We start from the raw sequence: 24,000 nt of genomic DNA, 5'->3' as shown, positions 1-24,000 counted from the left end.
TCATTTTTGACCATGTTTGATTATGCAGTCTTATCCTCGTTTTTTAAGAATACCAGTCATTTGCACAGAGTACGAATTGATTCCCTTAGTCCAATTTCCATTCCTTTTTTTTTCTAGAAGGATTTAGATTTTGTCATCCGTATTCAAATTTCGAAGCCACAGGGTTATTATCAGGCCCATAAACTACTCTTGGTTTCTTCGGAGTACGTGATGAAAGAAAATGCGTCCTCTTAAAAATGAACCGAAAGTACTCAAGGTACCAGAATCTTTTGGAATGAAGAATAAATAAAAACGTATACTCTTTATTGCAGTGCTTGTGTTGGGAGCAAGCGCTATTTGATGATTAGAAATACATAAAAAGTGGAGGAGTTTGAACCTTGTCTCTCAAATGTAATGGCAAAAAATCAGTTAAATGCAAGATGGAAATCTTTAATGTAAAGGGATGAGCAAAATCTGTAGAGCATGTGTGTGCAAAATTCGAGGCAGCTAGCCATGCATTCACGCTTAAATTGTAGATAAAGAACACATTAATCATCAAAGGAGCTGACCCCTCACCTGAAGCAGCTGAGCAGAAAGAAAACATGTTAGCAAGTCAGACAAATGAAACTGGAGACAGTTATATATATATATATATATATATATATATATATATATATATATATATATATATATATATATATATATATATATATATATATATATATATATATATATATCATATATCTATATATATATATATATATATCCTTTATAGAATTTTCCGCAGAGAAATCTTGCAAGCTCCCAGGTATGCAGTTATGGAAAAATAAACAAAATCAAGATAGACACTTGAAAGGAAAAGAAATGCGACCCTAGATAATGGTGGAGTAGACAGCATTATTGGATACATAAAAGCCAGAATTTTTGTCTCGTATATCTCATCATTAATGAAAATGACTAAGAAATCTGCAGCATGACAGTCGAAAAGTAAAACAAACAAACAAAAAATAGAAAGAACAAATAAAATGAAAAACACAAACAATAAATAACTGAAAATAGAGAACAGTTATAATACAAATAAATTTTTCATAATTAAAAATAATACACTGAAAAAAGTGAGAAAATGTGAATGAAAGAAAAGTTAAAATAAATAAAATATAAAATACACTGTAATGAAGTGTTCACCACAGATAAAGAGGAATATTGATTTACAAAGTGACGAATTGTATGTACTCAGTAAATGATACATTGTCCATGGTTGTTACCGTATAATAAAGTGGTGGTAAAAGTCCACTGTCATATTTGGTTTTGGCTGGATTTTATGGCCGGATGCCCTTCCTGACGCCTACCCTACCCATTTATCCGGGCTTGGGACCGGCACTGGAAAGGAAGGGTGGAAAGACAGTAGTGAGACCAGCTTTGATGTATGGAGCAAAAACACGGCCGGTAAAGGGAGTGCAAGAGAGGAAATTGGATGCGGTAGTGATGAAAATGCTTAGGTGGATGTGTGGGTAACAAAAATGGACAGGATCAAGAATGAAAGAATAAGAGGAACTACTAAAGTCGTAGAACTATCAAAGAAGCCCCAGGAAAGAAGACTGCAGTGGTATGGCCATGTGATGAGAAAGGATGAGACTAGAAAGGATGAGACATATGTAAGGAGGAGAGTGATGCAGATGGAGGTGCCTGGTTGGGAGAACAACAGGAAGGCCGAAGAAGCGAAGGTGGGTGGATGTAGTTAAAGAAGATCTGAGAGACAAACAATTGTCGGAGGGCGTTGTGTCTGACCTAGCCAGATGGAGGAAAGCTGTCAGAAATATCGACCCCACGTAGAAGTGGCAGAAGATGCAGAGAAAGAAGAAGAAGGATAAAGTGCTGCAATTTGTGCGTAGGTAAGAACACAAGAATTTAGCCCAAATCACAGTACCTGTGTAATAGTACAAGGAACCCAATGTAACGGAAAATAAAAATCAAGAAAAACGACACATCATGGCGAATAATTATTTACAAAATATTCTGTCAGTGGAGAACAAAATTATTGATACCAAAGGATTGATTACTTGCGCTCAAATTAATATAATATAGCAATGGATATACCAGCAGGGAAGCGCCATCTACAAGTCAGTAAGGACACCAAGGCCAAAACCCGGAACAGCATTTCACACAAATTTACTGAAACATGTTTCGAGCAGTATTCTCACTCGTTATCTACCTACAAAATTAAAATGACGATATTACAATTCTTATAATAAACTTCAAAATAATACAGCAAAATTACGATAAAAATGATAAGAATACGTTTAAAAGATGGCCAATGAAAATAAATAAATGAATAAAATAAAATAAAGCAAAATACGAAATTTAAGTCACAAAAGCGGAAGGTACAAGGGCACGACAAACACACTAGTTAATATACAAACCAGTAAAACGCAGACTAAAACCACAAAAGTGAGGTTACAGCCACATTTCTAGCCGAAGAAGACTTTATCTTGATGGAGTATAGAACTTCTGAAATGTCGAAAAAAAAGTTAAGTGCACCTTAGTTTAACCAGACCACTGAGCTGATTAACAGCTCTCCTAGGAGCTAACTTGAAGGTTTAGATTTATTTTACGTGGCTAAAGAACCAATTTTGGTTACCTAACAGCAGGACCTACAGCTTATTGTAGAATCCGAACACATTATAGCGAAATGAATTTCTGTCAGAAATAAATTCCTCTTATTCTTCATTGGCCGGTCGGAAATTCGAACTAAATTAGCCAGCAGATTGCTAGCTGAGAACGGAACCCACTCTCCGAATGAAGAACTTCTGAAATGTCGAGGTCTGTAGCAAACTGAGCAATGGTTAAAGCCGGTCGGAGATTCGAACGCGCGACCAGCTTAGTTGCTGGCGCTGAACAGAACCCACACTCGCAGTGAAGAACTTCTGAAATGTCGAGGTCTGTAGCAAACTGAGCAGTGATTAAAACAGAAAAATCGTCAATATGTAAAGGGTGACCAGTCTCCTCGCTGTGTTCTAACTGCACTGTAACTAGGCCTTGAAATATAATTGCCTCTGCGACATGACTTACCTAGGTACTCAAACCATCTCATCCAAACTGATCTGATAGTTTTTCCAACGTAAGTGGCATCACAACCACCACACTGCCATTTATAGATCAGATTGGACCGAAGGCTTGTTGGTATAGGGTCTTTTAATTTTAAAGAAATTACTTAATTTATTTTGCAAAGTTAAATATATTTTGATATCTAGCTGAAGGTAACCAATGGACAAAATAGAAATTAATTGCCTTTTTAAATCGTAACTGTGAGTTCCAGTAAAGGTTAAAGGTAAATAAATAACAGGCTTCCTTACATTAGCGGTAGTTCGGGTTGTTTGTTTACATATAATTTCGAAAGTTGTTTACCAATATATGTATTCACGTAATTCAACGGATAGCCATTGTTTTTTAAAAGTGACCCTAGGAATTCCAATTCTTCATGCAAATTCAAAAAGCTAGAACAAATTTTATATGCTCTGGTTACTAGCTTCAATATCAAATTCATCATATATTTCAAAGTTGTAGCCGATTGAAATTGAGTCAAAAGACCCGTGAAAGTACGCTTTATAAAGACTGAGGTGTGAAAGTTATTATCAAGATTTTTTACCTGAATATGTAGAAAAGTAAGCGTAGGATTATCTTCGATTTCATAAGTAAATTCTATATTAATATGCTTACTGTTAAGGTACTCCAAAAATGTAAAGAAACCTGTTATTTATTTACCTTTAACCTTTACTGGCACTCAGAGATACGATTTAAAAAAGCAATTAATTTCTATTTTGTCCATTGGTTACCCTTAGCTCGATATTTCATTTTGCGAAATAAATTAGGTAATTTCTTTAAAATTAAAGACCCTATACCAACAAGCCTTCGGTCCAATCTGATCTATAAATGGCAGTGTAGTGGTTGTGATGCCACTTCCGTTGGAAAAACTACCAGATCAGCTTGGATGAGATGGTTTGAGCACCTAGGTAAGTCATATCGTACAGGCAATTATCTTTCAAGGGCTAGTTACAGTGCAGTTAGAACACAGCGAGGAGACTGGTCACCCTTTACATATTGTTGATTTTTCCGTTTTAACCACTGCTCAGTTTGCTACAGACCTCGACATTTCAGAAGTTCTATACTCCATCAAGATAAAGCCTTCTTTGGCTAGAAATGTGGCTATAAACTCACTTTTGTGTTTTTAGTCTGCGTTTTACTGCTTTGTATATTGACTACTGTATTTGTTGTGCCTTTGTACCTTCCGTTTTTGTGACTTAAATTTTGTATTTTGCTTTATTTTATTTTATTCATTCATTTATTTTGACTAGCCATCTTTTAAACGTATTCTTATAATTTTTATCGTAATTTTGCTGTATTATTTTGAATTTTTATTATAAATTGTAATGTCATTTTAATTTTGTAGGTTGTTAACAGGTAAGTACTGCTTGAAACATGTCCCAATAAAGTTTTATGAAATGCTGTTCCGGAGTTTGGCCTTGATGTATAATATAATATAATATATATATATATATATATATATATATATATATATATATATATATATATATATATATACAATATATATATATATATATATATATATATATATATATATATATACATATAGTATATATATATATATATATATATATATATATATATATATATATATATATACATATGTACATACATACACACATACATACATACATATTTATATATATATATATATATATATATATATATATATACAAACATATACATACATATATATATATATGTGTGTGTGTATATATATATATATATATATATATATATATATATATATATATATATATATATATATATATATTATATAGAACAGTGTTTATCAACTACAAAATAGGCTGCACAGGTGTGAAAAGTTTTACCCAATTAAAAAGCAACTATAGACATATTTATTAAACAAAATGTAATCTATAAAGTAAATGAAAATGGGCTGCCGGATGGACCAAATGAGGGCGGGTAAGAGGACCTTTTAAAAGAGTGGAATTTGAAATTTATTTACATAATATTTAATGGAGTCAGATTTTTGTAGATATAAACGTCGCCTCCTTAACTGTTTTGCAGTGAGAGAACAAAAGCCACCTTCGACAGGGTACAAGAATTTATAGATGAAAAAATGCAAAAGAAGCAAGTATCGCAGATTGATGTCGGAAGGAGGATGCGAGGTGAACGAGATCCGTGTTTACCTGTCCTAAGTAAAGTTGATGGATTCGAAAATTCTTTTAACTCTTTAGTGCATCCTTTCTCTGGCCATTTCCTCATTTTAAAATCAGCTTTTCTGTTTACATGCATTACTTCACTAACCATTTGTCACGTCTCTTTGGGTTTTGCTAATATTTTGTGTATGTATGTTTCCGGTGCACATATCTGCTAATAAATATTCTGCTGGAAAGATTTTTCATAAAATCAGGGTAGTTCATAATCATGGAAACGGCATCCTCTGGGAATATGCCATGCGAGGACCATATTTGCTCAGTCACAAATACCCCTCGCTCTTCACCCGGATATTTACTCTGCTGAATCATTCGCCAATCCGAAAAGAAAAATACCCCGAGGGCTTCGTCGTTTTCAAAAAGTAATTGCCCCAACGTCAAAATGGGCTTCAGATTTATTTTTTTTTTTTTCATGAGCAAAGGTCAGTGGGGCCGGGAGCATTATGCCCTTTTCTAGCCCAAAAAGTAAAAAGGTTAAGTATATCTTAGTTTAACCAGACCACTGAGCTGATTAACAGCTCTCTAGAACTGACCCGAAAAGGATAGGTTATTTTACGTGGCTAGTTCAACTGGTTACTAGCAGGACCTACAGCTTATTATGGAACCCGAACTTCATTATGACGAGAAATGAATTTCTATCGCAGAAATAAATTCCTCTGATTCTTTATTGGCCGGTCGGAGAGTCGAACGCTGGGCCAACAGCATGCTAGCCGAGAGCTCTACCCACCCTCCAATGAAGAACACAGACCCGAAGAAACGAAAGAGGGCGAAGGGTAGGAGGAAAGGTAGGGTTAATGATGGAGGCGACTGTAGGCCTGCCTGTTAACGAGTGAGGCTATGAAATCGAAAACATTTCCGGAAGCTGGAAGAAAACGCCAAATGCACTAGTTTCCTCCCGACTCCTAATTTAAACTAAAACAAGTTCATCTCAGCGTTAGTCACGTAATTAAACAGTCCGTTTAGGATTATAAAGTTCATGATCAGTCAGTTACAGGAATTTTAGACTTTTTTTTAAACATTAATGGAGTATGGATGTGTGTGTATGATTTGACAGTATTTCTTCTGGTGGTTTCGACGAATATTTCTAATTTTCAACCTTGTCTCAAGGCTGTCATATTCGTACCTTTTTATCAGAGGAAACTGGCTAGAATTATCTCTTTCTCGCTTCCACCTCCCCCACCCCTGTACGAGTGAAACGGTGGTGCAGTCATAGCTATAGGTCTGTGGTGGTAATAATTTCTTAACTTTAGGCTCTTAGACTTCATAGTAAATTCCCGTTGAAGTACATTAAAATGTGTAGAAGAAAAGTATTTTTTGGGAATTTCTAAATCTTGATGAATAAAAACACAATTCTGTTGGGTTTCTTGCACAATATGTGTTACCAGTTTTGCATCCCTTTTGGTTGACTTGTTTTTACCTTGTAATTTTGCTTCATTGCAGTAGCTTAGGATAAGAATCATGAATATTCCTAATATTTCTAGATTCCTTTCGTTGCTTTCTGTGTCGTCTTAGCACAAGTTTTATTATTTCTTTAAGTGTCCTAACCTTGTGGACTCGAGACCCCGTTTCATCTCCGACTGCCGCAATGAGGAAGGCAATTGCTTTCTTAACATGGTTCTTGGAGGGATTACTGCTAATTTTTACATGGAATTTTATGAATGTGGGATTAGCAAATGTTCATAATGCTTACTTGGGTCGAATGTCCGTTTCACCAAAATTAATAAAGACTACTTGATTTTTTACTATTTGTTTTTAATTCAGATTGTTGACAACAGAAAACTTATTGCCGTCATCGAAAACCGTAATAATTACAATGACATATTTCATAAAGAATTCAGTCAGTCGATTGTAAAATGTGACTTTTGTCGTACAGTTTTCTGGATGTTCCATTTTGTATGCAAAATTTCCTTTTTTATCTTGATTCCATTATGGGCTTTAGCAACTCAACTTTACCCAATAGTCGCTATTTCTCAGTTCTTGGAATTCTGGGTGGTGGCAGTATTTGTAATCATCCTTTTTTATGAGTGATCGAAGGGTCCAAATGTGCTTATTGGCAAGCACTTGCTAGTGTCTGTATCATCAAAGAAATATTATTGTATTCGTTTAGGTCTTCCAATGATCAGTTGTTCGCAAAATTAATAGGACTGTTTTTAGATTAATTTTCAAAAGCTCAGACTGTGTGGAGGCAATCACACAAATATTCGGTAATGTTATTTTTTCTTTATTTTATTTAGTACCCTTTATTTATGAGGGCGAAGAGTTTCAAAATGGTTGAACAGGCTGCAACTGAATTCCCTGCTGCTATCGAGAAAAAGTTTAACATAGCGCAGATAGTTTACTGATGTTTTAAACCCTGTAGCAAGTTAAATATATCCGTAGATTTGATTACTTGGTTATTGTTCTTGTTTGCTTTGTGGTGACAGTTCGCCGAATTCCAGTTATGTTGTACTATATAACAATTGCTAAAAAAAAAAAAACAATAGATATTCAGTACAATTTTTGTGGTTATGTAAAGATTCAGTGGATGAAATTAATTGGGCCATTAGCTTCAGATGATATAATATCGGTCATTAGGGTTATAAAGTTTGCTGGAATGGATGAGCCGAATATTATTCATAGATCGTACGGTTATGCCGTCTACCAAATGGATTTATGGGGACTAGCTAACGTCGCAACTGCCAGGTTCACTGATGCTGAGAAAAATAATGACCACTTCAAAGGACTTGACTGTACCCCAGCCAACCGTATTAACATTCAGTTTAATTGCCATTATTGTTTAGTTATATCACTGGTTAGTCAAACTGCGTGTTCATTAATATTCTGTAAAAGTAAAAATGTGTAAACGGTGACTTTGTGTATCGTTATTCTCACAAGCTTTGGAGTGTCATGTTTATTACATGGTCTGTTTAAAAGCATACGATTCTCATATAAGAAAATTTTCTTAATATATTAAAAAATATATTTTTTCTTCCTTCAGAGTTAATTAAAAAATTTTCTTCCCCTAAGTTCTTCTATCGTCAAAAGATCGTTTTACTCTTACCTTTTTACTGACAACACTACCGGGAAATCACCGGACACAAGAAAACTGGAAAGCACAAAGATTTAATTTGTGTGAAAAACATCTGATGTAAGAAAATATTTCTTCCCCGCGATCTCAGTGGCAACGAATGATCGTCATGTATTTTTAGAGACTTTCTTCCGAGCTGTCAGTGGTGGGATCGTTGAAGTCTGTTCGACTGAAGGGAAACCAATTGCTGTGGTAAACACTGTTTCATCTCAAACTCCTTCTGAGAGAAATCTCTATTAAGGATTCTGGAGGATTTTAGTTTTATATAGATGCCTTCCTGTGCCTTTTGGGCCGAATATCCTTTTTCCTTCAGCCTTTTTCCAGTTGTATTAACCCCCTTCTCTCTCTCTCTCTCTCTCTCTCTCTCTCTCTCTCTCTCTCTCTCTCATTTTTATAACACTATTATAAAACGGTCTGTTCTTTTAGTATGGCATAAAATATCTGATGTGGCCAAACGGGAACTACAAAAAAAAGTGCCTTCACATACATTTTTTTATTTCTTCATTATTTTTTACATTCTTTTAGTGTGGTATGAAATATCTGATGTGGCCAAATGGAAATTAAAAAAATATGTTCCATCGCATAAAGGTTTTTCATTTCCTCGTTATTTTTGAAACGTGCATTTATGGTAATGTTACGCAGTTTAAATTTTATTCGTGCTATAAGTATATACCATTTTTTATTTTGGTATAGTCAGGTTACCGGGGAGAATGGTCAGAGAGGAGACGACAGGAGTGCTGGACGTATTTATGTATTTGCCTTTATGCAGTGTCGCTTTAAAAAGAGATTGAGGGAACCATCCCTCTTGTTACTGTGCTGTGGTAAGTATCGCGGCATTTATAGGCGTCCGGAACAAAGTTTCAGTATGTGTCATCGCTGTTAAAAGCATTAATAGGAGTGCTGGGCGCCATCGTCTCAGTTAGCAGTGTTAATAGGTGTGCTGCACATACCATCATCATCTCTGTTAACAGCATTAAATAGGTGTGCTGCACATGTCATTATCTCTGTTAACAGCATCTATAGGTGTGCTGCACATGTCATTATCTCTGTTAACAGCATCTATAGGTGTGCTGCACATGTCATCATCTTTGTGTTGTACATGCCAACATCATCTCTGTTAACAGCATTAGTAGGTGTGTTGCACGCCATCATCTCCGTTAACAGCATTAATAGGTTTGCTTCACATGCCATCATCTCTGTTAACAGCATTAATAGGTGTGATGCACGTCATCATCTTTGTTGATAGCATTAATAGGTGTGCTGCACATGCCATCATATCTATTAACAGCATTAATAGGTGTGCTGCACATATCATCATCATCTCTGTTAACAGCATTAATAGGTGTGCTGCACATATCATCATCTCTGTTAACAACATTAAAAAGTGTGCTGCAAATTGTTATCATCATCTCTGTTAACAGCATTAATAAGTGTGCTGCACGTCATCATCATAATTTTTTGTTAACATGTTTAATAGGTGTGTTGCACATGTCATCATGGTCTTTGTTAGCAGTATTAAGTAGGTGTGCTGCACACGTCATCGTGGTCTTCGTTAACAGCATTAATAGGTATGCTGCACATGTCATCAGCAGTATTAAGAACATTAATAGGTGTCCTACATGAATTTACAATTACTCAGTAGTTGTCATTCCTTTTAAAAGCGTTAGCAAATGTCATCGTCGTATGAATTGGAACCCTGCATAGATTTCTAATTATCATTATCTTCACTCTCATCGTTATCATCATCATCACTTATTCATCGTTGCCTTGCACACGCCGTCTTCACTGTTGACAGCGTTAAAAGATGTCATAAGCAAAATGTTCAGCTAAATTAACGGCGACATATCCCTCGTCGTCCTCGGTCTTAAAAGCTTCAGCAGGCGCCTTGCTCAAGTTTACAGTGATGTAATCGTCGTCATATGCATCGTCACTTTCGTTATTAAAGGCATTCCTGTATTTAGAAAGTCCATGTTTTTCCTTCACCTCCATTGTCAAAGACTCGCTGTCGTTAGTGTTAACATTACTTTAAAATTCCGTGTCATATTTTTTCGTTTTTGTTCGTTCGGAGAAACCGATGTTTTTCAATAGGGCTTCAGCTGAAATACGCCTCTTTGTTAACTCTCTATTAATTTTAATCTATTGTTGTTGTTGTGTTGGTAAGGGCTATGAATGTTGCTCGTTAAAAACTCATTTTATATACCCATTCTTTTTTCCTTTGTCTGTGGAGGGGAACTGGAGGGTTCGATGAATCACTGATTTACTACAGTTAGCCTTGAGAGTTGTTTTTAGAATGTAGCATGTTTATTTAGAATGTATCTGCTTTTTTTTTACCAGAACTTTATTTTATGTTTTTATATCTGGGTTTCGATGGCGTTTATTATCTGTTTATTTGATTATTTATTTATTTATGACTTCGATAGAATTGGCAAAAAAGTAGTCTTTTAAAGTCTGCATAAAATTGTGAAATTTATTTAGTTCTTTATTTATTTATCTATTTATTTGTTCTTACTTTTTTTGCTGTCTTAGACATCCTCTGCTTATGTTTTGCTTTCTGTACTCCAGCCCTGATTACTTACTTACCTTGCACCTGTAGGCAGTGAATAGATCCAACAGATGCAACGTCAGCTTATCAGTGATAATAGAGGCTGCACTGCACACAAGGCAGGATCCTCCCAGCCCTATTACTGATGATGTGCGGGCATGCTTGGTTGCCTCAGCAGGACCAAATGTTCATTATTGTTTATCATCCAGACCGACGCCCATAACGCTGGGCCTTAGGGGGCCATGAAGTCTGATAATTATTTCGGGCTATGCAGTCCTCATTCATTTAGGTGGAACCATCTGCTTCTGTGGCAAAATAAGTCAGAACAGCCAGAGGGTATCTTCTGGCGAAATAGATTCGGCGTTCTCTTCTGCCCGCCAAGTGCTTGCTTCCCCAACTGCTTATTTGTCCCTTAGCCTTTGACTGAGTGACCCAACACAGGCAGTGGAGTTGCACCCTAGGAAGGGTTCTTTTACAGAATTATAGATTATTACTCCAGTGATGCCAGTGGACAACAGAAACCCCATGGGAACTGGAGGAAAAGACCCCATTGGAAATGTTAGTTGGTGATGATATTGCTGTGAGGTACGCATGCCTGTCTTACTAGCAAATCAAAGTTTATCCCTCTGATATGTCCGACATTTACCGATTTTCATGGTCTTTATAATGCTCTTGGTATTGTTAGCGCTAAGGAAATTAATATAGTGACTTTCATGTAGAGCAATGAAACTATAAGGATTTTTTTTACAGTCATTGTAACTGATGCATAAACAAAAGTTTTAATTTTAATCCATGTCCATATTCCGTCACGTATGTTTACCCTCTTTTAAGCAGAGAACATTTCTTTACATGCATGGACGATCTTTTCAACTTGAATTTTGGTCAAATCGCATTTGGCATTGCATGGAAGTGTTCTTAATGATAATGGAATGCTGGATCGCATATAAAAGTTACTAACAGCAGAACTTAATTTTGTAATTCATGAAACGCTACATACTTTATATTTCAAAATATTAAAGAAATATTGGAATATTTTTCAGTTTGTTGCAACAGTTCTATCCATAGGGCGTTAGTCTCAGTAAAAACTAACATACTCCGAAATTTTAAGATTTAATCACAAGATCTTAATAGCCACATAGACCAAAGTCCTTTGAAGTTTTTATTAATTCTGCCACTACCACCACAACACTTAACAGGGTAATATTTAGTTTTTCGCTGTGGTCTCTTACTGAAAAACTGAACAAGAAACTTCAGGTACTGTAAGATAACTTACGATTTCTAGGGCTTAGAAAATATTGGATACATCACCGGTGTTACAGCATATTACTATCCATTTCAGGGACCGCGAGTCATCGTTTTTCTCAAATATCTCTCAAACTAATTATTTAATGGAAATGGTACTTTGACACAGTGCACAAGACACCCACCGCAAATTTTTGTTAATATAGTGCACTGTCAAATGGTTTTAGTTAAGGAGTTTACTCTTGACTTTTAAAGGCAAAGTCGCATGTGTCAGCAGGCCTAAACTACACAATCAGACGTCCGCTATCCCCATAGACGGGAAAGGAGGGGCAGGGCCGGGTGGGAGGCCAGGAAGTGGGTTGAGGAGGGAGGATGAGGAGGGGGAGAATGGGAGGAGGACGGGATGGCGATAAGGACGTTCGACTGCATTAGTTTGGCGATGCTTGTAGCGGCACCGTGTAGTCAAGAGGCAATCTTAACTAAAACCATTTGACAATGCACTATATTGCAAAAATTTGGCTGGGGTGTGTTGTACAGTGTGTCAAAGTACCATTTCGATCAAATAATTAGTTTGAAAAATATTTGAAAAAACGATGACTCGCGGTCCCTGAAATGGATAGTAAGGTCCACATTACTTTGTGTACGACCACAGACAAACGTTGAATTATTTACTGCTAGTAAACCCACAAACTCGCCACTCAATGCTGTATCAAGTCGGTGACTGGAGAACTGACATAAGTAAATAATTATTTACAAATCTCTTACATTTAGCATATTTTTCGGGTAACAAACTTCACCGCCAACCGGTCCCTGAAATGGTGATATGTTTAGGACTTTACTGTTTAGTTTCCTCTAAAAGAAGACTATTGAGATGGCTATTTGTCTGTCCGTCCGCACTGTTTCTGCCCGCCCTAAGATCTTAAAAACTACTCAGGATAGAGGGCTGCAAATTGGTATGTTTGGTCATCCACCTTCCAATCATCAGGCATATCAAATTGCAGCCCTCTAGCCTCGGTAGTTTTTATTTTATTTAAGGTTAAAGTTAGCCATGGTCGTGCGTCTGGCACCTCTATAGGTGCCAACAGCACAGGCGACCACTGGGCCGTGGCTGAAAGTTTCATAGACCGCATACAGCATTATACGCTGTACAGAAAACTGGAATGCGCCGAAGGCGCATTTTTTACTTGTTTATAGATGTAAACTGTCGTCTTTGTCAAAGTGATAAGAGCAAATCTTCGTGGTTTTTATTATTACTTTGCGCTGGTAACTTCTATACCTATTTAAATAAGATCTTACCATATAAAACGCAGTGTGTAACCAAATATTTATGTTTTCTGTCTGCAAGAGAAAATGGGTAATGAACTCAGCATTCAAACGTGTCGTCGTCCACCAGAGGATTAGCTTCTCTTGCCACTTGCAGTATACAGACGAGTATCCGGATTGTACGTAATTTCCCAAGGGTCAATCCTTGTCGTCGCGACCCTCGTTAAATATATATGGGAACGCTTTACGTAATAAGACGCTTATCACCCGCAAGGCCAAACCATATTGATTTTGGAATTAACTCACCGCTACGGAGCCAATAAATCAACGTCTGTCTTAAATGTTTTATTTTTGGATCGGAACCTTTTTGTGGGACGGCTTAACCCCCTCTTCCCGTCTGTTTATTTTGGGTATTCACGGACCAGAATTGTTAAACTTTGGTCATATATAATAAAGCATATGTGAAGTATTTCAACTTCATTATAACAAGTGCTCTTCAGATGCAAGGAAGGTAAGATGCATTTGTTTGAAGTTTTTATTCGTTCATATTGGTTTCCCATAAAGCAAGAAGGGACAATAATTACTTAAGAGCGTAATGGATTAATACATTCCGAAGACCCATTTTTTTCGAAAATGCGGGAATTTGTTACTGTTTTTTAGATTATATTTATTCCTTTTTATTGTGATCATGAAAAGTTGTAGGATGTAAGAGTATTACTTACATGTACTTCTGTTTAAAATTCGAAATGGAATTAAAATCTCGGCGTCAGACAAGTAAAAACTGATCTTTTGATAATTTACGAGTTGCTCTTATTTCTCTGTTCATGTTGCGATGGCGTTAACGGTGATAAGCGTAAATGGAAACCACTGTATATTGAGTACAGATGTTGTATTGCCTTTGTCTGGTTGAATCGGATGCCCTTTAAACAAGTAATTAAGATTTTTCGTTGCTCGTTCTAAAAGTTAATTGAAGTCGTTTCCTTTTTTTTAGCCTCGGTACAGCGAGAGAACTTCGGAGGTTTGCTGCCTCTTGCTGAACGGTAATTCCAATTCTCGACAAGCATTTTAGAGCGTGCGAAAGATTTCAGAAAACTTCCGGATAAGAAGTTTACTTTAGCAAGACCCCCCCCTCTCTCCCTCTCTCTGTCACACGTATCTGTAGGCACGCTTGTATAGTTATGCCTTTTAAGAACGTTTCGTTTTCCGTGCGTAATTTAGCACTGTAAAGATATCTCTAAAAATGAGGTATGACCGAAAGTTAATGAATAAATGTATAAAATTACTGAATAGATAAGCAAACAGATCTTAGTAGGATTTGATAGGTATCACTTCCGCAAGTAAATATATCATGAGAAACAGTCGTAGGCCTAGATTCGTAACTAAAGATACGACATACAAAGAAAAATCAGATTTATTTATTGTAGTCGTCTGTTTCTTTTAGTCAGAATCCCAAGGACAGTATATTTTGATGTAAGCTTTCATCCCAGGGCCAGGAAGCAATTTTTTTCCAAGTTCTGTTGAATAGAGCAATAACATGATTAGGAACTAAAAAAAAATATTCTCGAAAAAACCTTAAATTTCAGCAGTCTTGAAGCTCCTCTTTTTCAGCTTAATAGTCCGTCTAATGAAATTCGCATGTTTTAAAACTATATCAGAGATCCTACAGTTTTCTTTTTCCAGTTAGTAAGTCGAGTGACACCCCACTTTATTGTAAAACCTACAGCTCCCTGTAGCTGGAACTTATAGATTCTCGAAGTAACCCTATCCCCATTTTCCCTTACCACACCAATATGAGCCGAACGCTGCTGCTGCAAGCCAGAAGCAACATTTTTCTACACTAATTTTTGGACTGATGTCTCCGGCAATTTTATCATGCATGGTCATGCGAATGGGTTAATTAACATTTTGAGCGCTGATGATTTTTACCACAACACCTCTGCCGTTGCGGTTAAAAAACAGGAAACTAGAGTAATTGGATAAGTTAGGGACTTGAAGTAAAGCTCAGTTATTACAGCTAGAACACGAATCTTACTGGTTTAATAGATTCAGCGTCATTATCATAAATACCCGCTTGGCCAGGTCTTCTCATATTTGCTTCGTGGAAATTGGCAATCGTCGGATTACACCGTTCTTGGACAGCTTCTCCCTTCTACTACTAAGCATTGGAATTCTCTTCATACTTCTGTGTCTCCTTAGTCTCAAAGTATTTTCCTCCTTAAGGGGTGAGAAAGGTCTTTTAGCTCCTTTCTTGGTGGTTAAGGTCCATCATTCCCCTCCCTTTCATTTTCCTTACTTCTTAGATTGTCATTCCTATTATTATGGGAAGACTTATCTTTAAAGCCAGAGGTATGCTGATTTTTCTCATAACGCCATTACCGCGATGTTAACACGTTCATTATTTTCACAATATCTTCTCTTCATGGCCACCATGAGATAATGTGATAAAGGGCATAACCATTCCCTTTTTCATTTCAGAGAATAATGAGAAATCTGATGCGTCTTATCATGCATTGATGAACTGCGGAAGAATTCATCACCGCATTTGTTAGAATATACGGCTCAGGTTTTGACGTTTGTGTGTGATAACTTTATAATGAGTACATTGGGCTTACCACTTTTTTTGTATCACCCATGGCATAAGATGTTGCATGATTTACATGCCGCCGTTTTTTTTTTTTTTTTTAAGAAGACTGTAGAATCATTTCCCCCCATCAGCCGTGTTTTGTAGTTGCAGGGCAAAAGTGTTTACAGAGAACTTAATATTTTTTGTACTGATAAGTTCTCTTTACAAAGTTTTCCTGATTACCCTAAGTAACGTAAATAATGTAAATAAGATCTTCTAGATAACAGAAGGGAGGAATGTTATTTCCTGTGTCTTTTTTATTCCATTTTAATTGAAGTGGTCTTAACATAAATGTGTTTCAAGTTTCGGTCAGGGCGAAGGGAACTTTGGATAACTGCATTTCGTTCGTTTGTGGATAGGGAGGGAGGTCCGAGGGTGAGGATAAGCTTCAGCGGCTATCAAAGGCCACATTTTATTCATAATTGGATTGGAAATATGAAAGGGGCGTTCGGAATGATTTTCCCATTTTCTTTTTTGTCGCTGTTAATGGAGTGATCGCACTCTAATTAATTCGGTGTTTTGCCAACGTAGTTTTAAGTGAGCCGAGAGACATTAATTATTGATATGCATTATTTGGATCGTGAACCATATGTATAAGTGTCGGGTAGAATGATTATTGGACTCCAACTCGACCATATACCAATGCGTTTTCACGTGAGCAAAGAGGACTCAATTATTTATAGGTAATTAGAAAATATTTGTTATGAACAGTTGTTTAAAATATGCTGAGAGTAATTCATTATTTGTCGACGCATGGAAAACTTCGGCGTATGTAAGAGGCATTAGGTAAGTTTTAGAGGTCATCTAAAAAAAATGTTGGTGGTAATGGGCTCCACTCAGAACCTAAGGGTCAGACAGAAATTGCCACTAGCCGTTATTTACTTCAAAGGGCTAGAAGCCCTTTGATCGCCTTCCCTTGGCTTTACCATCCCTTCCCTTTGAAGTCAAATTTGATTTCAACTTCTTGACTTTTAAACGACCAAATTTACATCTATCTTGGTTTTTTCTTTTCATGGGGGATATCGCGTCTTTTTTTACTCTGTGATATGCATTTGCAAAATAAATTGCACACACTTCACAAACACGTTGAAGACAAGTCAACGACTGATTGGTAGGCCTTAATAGTGCTTCATACGATTATCCAGCATTTGTCGAAGATTCGTTCTCCACTTGAGGTCGTTTACCTGTTTTCAACTATATATATATATACATATATATGTATATGTATATTATATATTTATGTATATATATATGTATATACTATATATATATAAGTTACCGATATACGTTTATGACATGTTTTATGGCCGTGTAGACGCATCCTAAGAAGTAGCACCCAGACTCATGCAAACATGCGTGCACACACATACACACACACACACACACACACACACACATATATATATATATTTATGTGTGTATATATATATATATATATATATATATATATATATATATATATATATATATATATATATATATATATATACACACACACCTTCGTGGCGTTGTGGTTTCACCTAAATAGGGAAAGGCCTGAGTTCAGTCCCACGGACAGGAATGACTTTGAGCTGATCCTCAAAAATCCAAATCTATATATATATATATATATATATATATATATATATATTATATAATATATATATATATATATATATATATATATATATATACACACACCTTCGTGGCGTTGTGGTTTCACCTAAATAGGGAAAGGCCTGAGTTCAGTCCCACGGACGGGAAATGACTTTGAGCTGATCTGTCAAAAATCCAAAATCGACCTCACCAGTGGTTTACGTTTACGTTGATTAGGGTTAGTCGACTGCAGTGATTAAAAGACATGAAGGATATATATATATATATATATATATATATATATATATATATATATATATATATATATTATATATATATATATATATATATACATATACTGTGTATATATATATATACAGGTATATATATATGTATATATATATCCTGTATATATACATGTATACATATATATACAGGCATATATATATGTATATATATATCCTGCATATATACACATATACATGTGTATATATAATTATATACACATGTATACATATGTGTATATATAATTATATTTATACATATATAATGTTTGTGTGTGCGTATGTGCGTGCATTAATCACAGAATACTAGTAGTCGAAGTTCTTTCAGTTTTATTAAAGCCAATCAAATCTGCTTTTTCATCTTCCATCGTTATCGAAAGCCTTGATCAGAAAAACTGGCAAAGAATCTTGACTCCTGTGTACATATGCGGTAGGTATCCAGGAAAGTCTTCATTTCTTACGTTTTCGAACTGGTATTATAGCATTCGAGTTGTCGTGATTTTTCTTAATGCAAAAAATTACGAGATGTCATACTCGGATCAATTAAAACAAGATTGGCTTCTGTAATATTTTTAATACAAAGTCAGTACTTTTCTGGTTAGATAGTACATATATATATATATATACTGTATAGGTGTGTGTATCGGTATCTACAATTACTAGGAAATCATCTTGTATTAGCTACAGACCTCATTTCCGTAAGGTAAATAATAGTCTATGTTTATTCGTCTACCCTGATTACCTTCTGTGTTTGTTCCTCCATGGGAGAGATCATGAAATGGGAAATTAAATTTTGCTACGGTCTGTCGGTTAGAGCTAAACAGCGCGAGCATGAAAATATTGGTATTGCAGACAGGTTGTACATCTAGCTTTAGCATACAGTCCTAGGAGTGCCTGCCTTCGTGTGTAGAAACGTTGTTTGCTTCTAAAATACTTGGTTGACTGTGTTCGTATGAGCAACATTCGTCTGTGATCTTAGAAATCTTTAAAGCAAAACAAAAGCTTCATTTCATCTTCGAAACGGATTCTTTTATATATATATATATATATATATATATATATATATATATATATATATATATATCCATATATATGTATATATGTATGTATGTATATATATTATATATATATATCTATGTATATATACATACATACATTATACATATACATAAATATATATATATATATATATATATATATATATATATATATATATATATATATATACTGTATATATTGTATATATATGAACGGACATTCTTTCTGTATAATAGAGCAAGGTAAATATCGCTCTCCAATCAGAAATTTTGTGAAGATACAAGATTTATACCTATAATATGACGGTAGGCATCATTTAATAAAGATGCCGAAGAAGGCACCAACTGAAGCCGTCTCATTTCGATAGGAATTCACTTCTCCTTCGTTCAGAAACCTCAAGTTTTAGACTACACGCTCTTGCCAATCTTCACCTACATTTCAGTTGGTCCTGACAAGTCTTAAAACTACCTTTAGGCGTGGGAAAGTTTAGCCTTAAGATGATATTTTTAAAAGATTACTGTTGATAAACTTCCCTCATCACTTTTCATTTCCCGTCCCTTCAAGTGATTGTCTTAGTCTCCTCCAGCAATCTATCTCGTTACTCTTCGACCACATAAAAACCCGCTCCGTTTTTGTAACAAACCACTCGGGCTAATCTCTATATATCCTGACGTTTCTTACGCTACGGACGCCTTTCCTGAAATAACCAAGACAACGATAGTTGGACATTTATGGAAAAAGGACATTATTTCCGCCCGTGACGGCGTGATAACATAAAGTAATTTCTAAACAGATTCTCATCTGAATCACCCCAGTTCAACCCATTAGTTCAGTTCGCACAGATATCTCTATTATAAAATGGTATGCGCAGTAAGTTAGGGCTAAACATATACATATATATATTATAGACATGTACATTACTTCTTGACTCACACTCATGAAAATAGCAGAATTATTCTATATTCGTCTCTATAGCCGCATACATTCATAAAATATCCTTAGAAACTATACACTATACACTCTAATAGTCCTGCATTACATGATTTGTAATAACAACAGGCATTGTGTGATGCGTGTTATGTGTATATTGTAACTTCTGCTCTGGCTAGACACGCAGATAATGAGCTGCTACGTTTGGAAAACTCGTGTGTAATCTACAGCGATAAATGTGTTTCTTTGTTCAGCCGTGAAAACCTCTAGTGTATAGAATGTATCCCATTAATAACATCAATGTATTAAGAGTTACAGAACCGTAACTGATTCTAGGTGAGGGGAATAGATAGGCTGGGTCTGTAATCCTTTAGAAGTGTATGTATGTGTGAATGTTATACATTCATTTTACATTTTGACTTTTTTTTGGTATTTCGATTGCAGTACGTTACAACATTCATTTCAAGTTATCATCTTACGATCGTTTACTTTTTATGATTCCTTTGTTACACGGCTTTAAATCATCAGTTTTCCTTCTTGAATTGAGCTCCGTACTTTGAAGGTCTAAACTGTAACTCACCTTTTGTTGTGTGTATTAATACACAACCCTTAAATTAGCCTGACTGACTGATTAAATGCAAGCCAGGTTCATATTTGAATCTTCAGAACTCGTGCAGTTATGGTGTCTACATAATGTTTCGCTTAATTCTGGGACTGATGGCAGAACCTTATTTTGCAGCATAGTAACTTAGGGAATCTACCATTTAATTGCAGTCCCATCCTTGTCTGAGACAGGAGACCACAAGAGAAGAAGAGGCTGAAGGAGAATGCGCCTTAGGATTTAAGACAGTTCTGGACAGGCTTGGAAAAATGTATCCAATTCTCATTCACAGAAAAGTTGTACGTTGACAGAGGGGAGGAGCATCGACGGATACTCGTCGAAGTCGGTGCTGACAGGAGAGGGAGGTCTAGAATGAAGGGGAGACTCTTGGGCTCCCAGAGTCGACTCTCAGACGAAGGATATTGTGTAATCGGCGCTGAAGCCGTGCACGTCGACCGCGTATTTGTTGTCCGCTTGGCATTCGTAGTATCCGGCGTCCATCTGGGTTGCAGGGTCGATCTCCATCTTGCTCTTGATAGAACGTTCGTCTTTCCATTCGTGAACCTGTTGATGGTAATTAAAAAAGCAAGGAGTTATGAGAGGAAGAAACTGTCAAGAGTTGGCTTGAAATAAAGGTTTTAGATTACTAAGTATAATTTTGTTAAGAAATGTACCTGCAGATGCTGTAAAAGTCTGGTCGACTTCGAAGTTACTGTAAGTTTATTTTTTAAACTTTATTCCTTATATGTGGTATCTATACGGACAAGGAAGTTAATGACAGATTCATCACAAGTTGATAAACCCTTGGTCTACATCTGTTTACACTGGAATAAAGTAATAGTTTTTATGTACTCCCTTTTTGTTTGTTGGATTTTGAAGCGATAATATAATTTCATTATTTGATTTTTGAAACATATATGCGGTATCCTTCTCTGTCATGCAAGAATTCTCTCCCTCTCACTGTAGAAAAATGTAGAAATGAGCCTCATATTAAATCAAAGAACATGTATGTTTTGGTATTACTTAAAAGTTTTGTCAGATGAGTGAACTCATAATCATAGGGACACCAGTTCCTCAGCGATGTGGTGAGTGAATTGGCTCAGGCTAAGATGTTACATATTTAAATATTCAGACGCGATCTAGGTGTAAAACAATGTGGATGCATAACCTCACTATATGACCCTTATGGCTTTAGGTTGGTATTTCATTTGAATACTTTTCGTAACAAGACCTGAATTTCCTTGTCAACTGTAATTATTATCAAGTACATAAACCGCAATGATTTTGATGTCTGGAAATTTGTCTTAACGAAGGAATTGATTTATCTTCCTTTAATGCTTATGATATGCTTAATTATTATTATTATTATTATTATTATTATTATTATTATTATTATTATTATTATTATTATTATTATTATTCATAATACTTTTGCTGTGCACCGTAGATAATGTAGACAACAGAGTTCATATAGATATTATTCTTAATTTCAATTCTCATATTATTATTATTATTATTATTATTATTATTATTATTATTATTATTATTATTATTATTATTATTATTATTAAATCTCAGCATTCAGGAGTAGCTGTCACTTTTTAGTAAGTCAAATAAATTTTCTTTTACAATCTCAGTGACGACATATTAGTGGCAATGGATCGTTTTGGATAACTATTCAATGAACATTTTCGGCTGGAAGGGATTCTTTGAAAAAATGCAGAGAACTCCCGTGAGGAAAGAAACAATTTGGTGCTGTTTACCTGATGTAGAAAAAATCGGGAGTCTGGTATGTCCCAATCATAGGAGAGAGAGAGAGAGAGAGAGAACGCGATTCAGTCTTCTTAACTTTGAAAGTTATAAGTGTTCCATCCTGCATTAAAAGTAAATCGTGTAACAAAAATTATGTGTTCTTTGTTTTACAAAAAAGAAAAAAGGACGGAGATGGCGTATTATATATGAAGAAATGCGGTTATAGTTATGTTCTTCGTGCATGGTAACTATGGTGAATCCTGTATGTGTATGTGAACAGAGAGAGAGAGAGAGAGAGAGAGAGAGAGAGAGAGAGAGAGAGAGAGAGAGAGAGAGAGAGAGAGAGAGAGAGAACATGTTTGTTGGGTATCCTTATTTTTACTGGGAAATATTATGAAACTTATTTTGCTTAACATACTGGTAGGCTATAATATCAAGGCTGGCAACTAAGCACTGTGTAAAAAAAACATAAAACATTGTGTAATTTAAAAGAAAATTATTATTGACAAAAGTAAGAGAAAGTTCCTTTCATTGCGGGCCCTTTATTAAGACAAGGATGACATATCCCAGGCAGGGGAGATAACGGTTTACATGTATCTTGGAGTATTAATGATGCATCGGGATTAAGTGACCTGCTTAATGACAGATGACGGGGTCATTATTCATTATTTATTTGACTCACGTATGTAATATTCTTAGGGTATGTAAGCATACTCTAATCAGTTTTTATTACATTCCGTATGTATCTTTCTGTGCTTGGGATATTTGTAGGGACAATGCCTTTTCTCAATTAAAAATTAGGCCGGTTAAGTTATCTTCTTCTTTTTGTATGTATGTGTGTGATATTTGCCTCTGTAAAGGGTGTGTGGGGAGTCCGATTAAGCGCCGACCTCCCAACGGAAATGACAGTAATCGGTTGAGACGTGAAAAAGATTGCTCGTGATATTCGGCTCGAAGTTGTAAATTGTGTTGAGCGATTTAATGTGTCCTTGTTACGTGCTATCAGTTTGTTTGTTGGAGTTTTCATTATAACAGTGATGTTTCTTTATTATGTTGCTGTTATAGGAATCTAGTTAAAAAAGAAGTTCCTTTTTTATACTTACTTTAGTTGATGAAAGAATGAATGAATGGACGATTCATGAAATTTCGGCTTTAAAGCATGGTAGGACAGCAAGAGAAAGAGATCCAGAAAGTAAATGAGATGAAGCACGTGGATCTAAAAGTGGAACTAAGAGAAAACCCACAGTGACGCTTAAAATGAATAGGAAGGTTGGTCAGCAAGAAGGAAGAAATAAAGCAGGATTGGAGGCAGAGTATAAGCCGAAAGAGGTGGTGCAGCTCGGGACCCAGTGAACACCACGGACGCCCTTCAGTGATGCCTAAAGTGCATCTTAATGTTTCTATATGTATTTCCATTCCAAGTTGGTTCTACACCGGAAGTTGGGTCCAGAATAGTTAGATATTAGTAATTTCAGATAGACACTCTGTTCGTGTGACACTTGTTGCGTGTTTGAGTACACCAGTGTTCGTGTGGTGGACGCTGAATTGTTAATTCATGACTTCCCTTGCTCGACTGAATTCTCCACTTTCAGTCTTACAGAATATGTAAACCCATTGCCTGTACCATATGACCTGGAAAAGGTGGGGTCGTGGCCAGTTGTTGGGAATACTTTGAACCCTACCAGAATGATGTACTTTGAAAGCTTGTAGTATTATCCTACATTAAAAGGCTCCCAGTATTGACTTTGAAAACTCCTAGTGGTTAGTTACACTAAAAACGGTTAGCTTTGACGTATATGAAATTCCCTGATGATTAGTCATA

The 24,000-nt window shown here is 35.8% G+C and overlaps 2 protein-coding genes across 2 annotated transcripts in view; one reads left to right on the top strand and one right to left on the bottom strand.

Annotated features, from left to right (window-relative positions):
- LOC136835947 (procollagen-lysine,2-oxoglutarate 5-dioxygenase 1-like) overlaps positions 1 to 24,000 on the top strand; it is a 390,163-nt gene that overhangs the window by 111,205 nt on the left and 254,958 nt on the right. The gene's annotated exons all lie outside the window — the stretch shown is intronic.
- Positions 19,778 to 24,000, bottom strand: part of LOC136835950 (immunoglobulin domain-containing protein oig-4-like) — a 49,620-nt gene continuing 45,397 nt past the window's right edge. The window contains exon 4 of the mRNA XM_067099851.1: positions 19,778 to 20,990. Within this exon, the coding sequence (XP_066955952.1) occupies positions 20,835 to 20,990 (156 nt within the window). The 3' untranslated portion in view covers positions 19,778 to 20,834. The remainder of the gene's footprint in view (positions 20,991 to 24,000) is intronic.

The sequence above is a fragment of the Macrobrachium rosenbergii genome, chromosome 55 (genome assembly GCF_040412425.1).
Source record: "Macrobrachium rosenbergii isolate ZJJX-2024 chromosome 55, ASM4041242v1, whole genome shotgun sequence".
Classification (NCBI taxonomy): Eukaryota; Metazoa; Arthropoda; class Malacostraca; order Decapoda; family Palaemonidae; genus Macrobrachium; species Macrobrachium rosenbergii.
The sequence above is the reverse complement of the archived record's forward strand: the minus strand, read 5'-3'. Positions and strand labels throughout refer to the sequence as shown.